Here is a 3,886-nt window from a genome sequence, read left to right on the forward strand (position 1 = left end):
GAACCCTGTGTGTTTCCAATAAATATTGGACTTTAATCCTGCCTGAGTCTCTGTGAGTTCTGCATTTGGGCTAGTAAACCTCCCACATCATGACAGAACAATCCGGCCAACAGACTAGCCCAGCAGACTTAATGGAGACTTACCTGACGCTGTTTGAGGAGGGACCGACGGACCCCGCGGAACCACACTGGACGGTTTCGTTCTGTCGATGGCTGGAAATTCTGGACCGTCTGGAGACCCCTGAGCCCGCTCTGAGCCGTCTGGAGACCCCTGAGCCCGCTCTGAGCCGTCTGGAGACCCCTGAGCCTGCTCTGAGCCGTCTAGAGACCCCTGAGCCCGCTCTGAGCCGTCTGGAGACCCCTGAGCCCGCTCTGAGCCGTCTAGACACCCCTGGGCCCGCTCTGAGCCGTCTAGAGACCTTTCGGTCCGCTCTGAGTCGTCTGGAGACCCCTGAGCCCGCTCTGAGCCGTCGAGAGACCTTTCGGTCCGCTCCGAGTCGTCTGGAGACCCCTGAGCCCGCTCAGCGCCGTCCATGGACCTTTAAGCCCTCTTCATTCCGGTACGAGGAGCCACGGTCGGTGGCCTCCTCTGTTCCTGATCCGGAGCCGCAATCGGCGGCCTCCTGTATTCCTGTGGAGCCACAATCGGTGGTCTCCTCTGTTCCTGTGGAGCCACAATCGGTGGTTTCCTCTGTTTCTGGTGTGAAGCCACAATCGGTGGCCTCCTCTGCTCCTGATTCGGAGCCACAGTCGGTGGTTTCTGGTGCTCCTGATTCGGAACCACAATCGGCGGCTTCCTGTGTTCCTGATTCGGAGCCACAGTCGGTGGCTTCCGGTGCTCCTGATTCGGAACCGCAATCGGTGGCTTCCGGTGCTCCTGATTCGGAGCCACAGTTGGTGGCTTCTGGTGTTCCTTATGCTGAGCCGCAATCGGCGGCCACCTCAGTTCCTGATGCGGAGCCGCAATCGACGGCCTCCTCAGTTCCTGATGCGGAGACGCAATCGACGGCCTCCTCAGTTCCTGATTCAGAGCCACAGTGGGTGACCCTGTTGCTGAGCTGCAGAAGCGGAGGCGGCGTCCTCCTCGGAGCTTCCTGCAGCAGCAGAGNGTCCGAGCTTTAGATAAATCCATGACATTTGCATTTTATGAGGTTTTAACAAATCATATTGTGATTGTATATGATATAGAAACGCAAAGAAATATATTATTTTTAAGTCAAATAAAAATGCAGAACCTTTACAACATTACCAGAATAAAAAATAAATATACAAATATTTTTCAGGTCACGGCAACAAATTTTATTAAGTATATCACCAGCTTTGCCTGTCTACCTCAGCTGTTAACATTTACTAAGCACTAAGCACCCTTAGTATTGATGGACTTGAGAGCGTGTGGTAACATAAATGCTGAAGCATCACTGCACATTTACCATTGGATCTGGTCTGGGCCATTTCACATTAATTTAATTCAGGTCTGGCTATATGTTCAGCATCCTCATCATTCAAGTGTTTGGGATCAGAAATGGAAAGAGCAGCAATACATGCACTCCATGTCACCTCCGTGGAATCATATTTTTCCTTGGCCTGTTTGTGAGATAAAATGTTTAAAGTGTGCCTTTTCTCTGCCTGAATAGGGGGATTATTCAGAAACCTTGTTCCATTTTCTATGTTGAGATGTGGGAAAAGGGAGGAGGTTTGAGAAGAAGTTTCCTCCTTAGTTTAGATAAGAAGGAAACCTAGATGAACATGTCCTCACTGTGTTCAAGGTTCTCACATGTGAATGGAAAACAGTTGTCTGAAATGTTTATCTGACTAAGTTTATGTCTTTGATTAACTGAATTGTTTCTCTTGGGAAGACTCAATGCTCAAGTGTGAGAATTCTCTTTATATGCAGGGGTGGGCAGCCACCTCACCAGAGCCACACTGAGAGCTGTATTCAGCTGTTTGTGTCGTTCTCCTCTGCAGAGTAAAATTAAACCTTTTCTTCATTGCGTATTGCATCTCAGTGCTCATTTTTACTTCACACTTCAATGAATGGCTGCTAAAAGCATTAATGAATCAGCCAAGTATCAGCCAATACCAATACAAGAAAACAAATCCAATGATCGAGAAAAAATATCGTCTAGCTGTTGTGCTGATTTATTTCTAAATGAGACCCCTGCTGCCTATCTTCAGTGGTAACTGGGAGGAAGACGTGGTACACTCCTGGTATAGAGGTTATTACTGTATTTCATAGATACATAGTGTGTTTACACAGGACAAACTAAATGCACACACGTACTGATAGTACAATTTGAAGAGACCAATCAACCCAGCAGTGTTTTTTTTGGACTTTGAGGGGAACCTGGAGTACTTTAAGAAAACCCACTTATGAACAAGCATGACAAAAATGTTTAAAATGTTTCATGCCTTATTTTTTTTTTAATAAAAAAGAAAACTGGCATCATGGTGTTGTGCTGTTTCCTGTAGCCAGATGGAGGCAATGATACAAAAGAAAATCAAAGTACTGCCATCAATTTTTGCTACGTATATATTATTTTATTTTCAGACATAAACAGAGAAAAAACTTTGCTTTTACAATTTAGTTATTACACTTTAACAAAACTTTCACTCATACACTTTAAATGATATTGAATTTGAAGGATCCTTAATCCCTTTCTGAGAACTTCTTAAACATAGGTAAGATCTTGATAGAACAAAGAAGCTCTATTTTCATTTTACAGCATGAAAGGTAGCCTCTTTATAACTGTGCCAGTCCCATTGGATATATGTAAGATAAAATACAATATATTTAATTGAATAATAAAAAGTGTAAAAGCAGTATGTATGTGTACAGATAAGTAATTTTCTGACTTTCTTTAGCTGTTGTCTTTTTTAGGTGTGAGTAACCATCCGATACCTTTCATAACTGCTGCACCTCCTAGTGCTGCCATTTGTGTGGCTGACAAAGCTACAGCTTCCCCTGCCATCATTGCACCACGAACTGCAGCTGCTCCTGCTGCCCACATTAAATAACTTCCTGCATTCTCCACACCTTGTCCAACCTGACCCCACCATAGTTTATTCTGGGCCTGTTTGTAAATCTTGCTGGTATAATGGCCTCCATTTAATTCTACCACCTTGTCTATAATCTCAAATAGATCATTCACCTTAGTGCGATTTCCAATGTTCTCATTGTTAAACACAACATATCTACCTTCACAGTCACCAATGAGCTTCTTCAGATCCTCACTTTTCTGCAAATGGTTCTCAATGGTGCCTTCAAGCTCACCACCTCTGGTAAAAACAACAACTGTGTACTTTGAGACTCCCTCACCAAAGTTTTCTGTGATCCACTTGATGGCATTCTTCCCCTCTGCTGTAAAGCGTTCAGCAAGACTGATGACAAGCAGGAATATATGTGGTCCAGGAAGAGACATCATGATACATTTTTCTATTTCTGTTTTTAAGTCTTTCTCAGAGAGCTTTGTGTCGAACATCCCCGGAGTATCAATGACGGTCACTGTTCTGTCATTCATGTGACAAGTTTCTTTTTGACATTTCTCAGTCACAGATGAAGAAGAAAAGTCGACATTGAAAGCCTTCTTCTTCTTCTCTCCCAGGATGGTGTTCCCTGTTGAACTTTTACCAGCTCCAGTTTTTCCCAGGAGGACAATTCTTGTTTCTTTGAAAGAACCAAATAAAATGTGTTGGAAAAAGTCTCAGTTAAAGACCGGTTTGGATTCAGGAAGGTATAACTAAGACCTGTCAAAAAACGTGGATAAGTCTCCTGAGGAAGAAAGACATACTGACCTTTAGCTGAGTCTGAATCCATGTTGGACAGGATATAAAAGAAGATCTAGATAAAGTAGATCTGGATCAACTTTAATTGCAGAAAAGTTGTTTTG

The 3,886-nt window shown here is 43.9% G+C and overlaps 1 protein-coding gene across 1 annotated transcript; it reads right to left on the reverse strand.

Moving 5' to 3' along the window:
- Positions 1-2,615: 2,615 nt before the first annotated feature.
- LOC107099011 (GTPase IMAP family member 4-like) lies at positions 2,616-3,813 on the reverse strand. The gene is made up of 2 exons (XM_015396936.1): positions 3,792-3,813; positions 2,616-3,663 (listed from the first exon to the last, which is right to left on the reverse strand). The coding sequence occupies exons 1-2, from the start codon at positions 3,811-3,813 to the stop codon at positions 2,858-2,860; spliced, it is 828 nt and encodes a 275-aa protein (XP_015252422.1). The 3' UTR covers positions 2,616-2,857.
- Positions 3,814-3,886: the final 73 nt, after the last annotated feature.

This window comes from Cyprinodon variegatus, unplaced genomic scaffold, assembly GCF_000732505.1.
Source record: "Cyprinodon variegatus isolate N-32 unplaced genomic scaffold, C_variegatus-1.0 Scaffold830, whole genome shotgun sequence".
In the NCBI taxonomy this organism is placed as follows: Eukaryota; Metazoa; Chordata; class Actinopteri; order Cyprinodontiformes; family Cyprinodontidae; genus Cyprinodon; species Cyprinodon variegatus.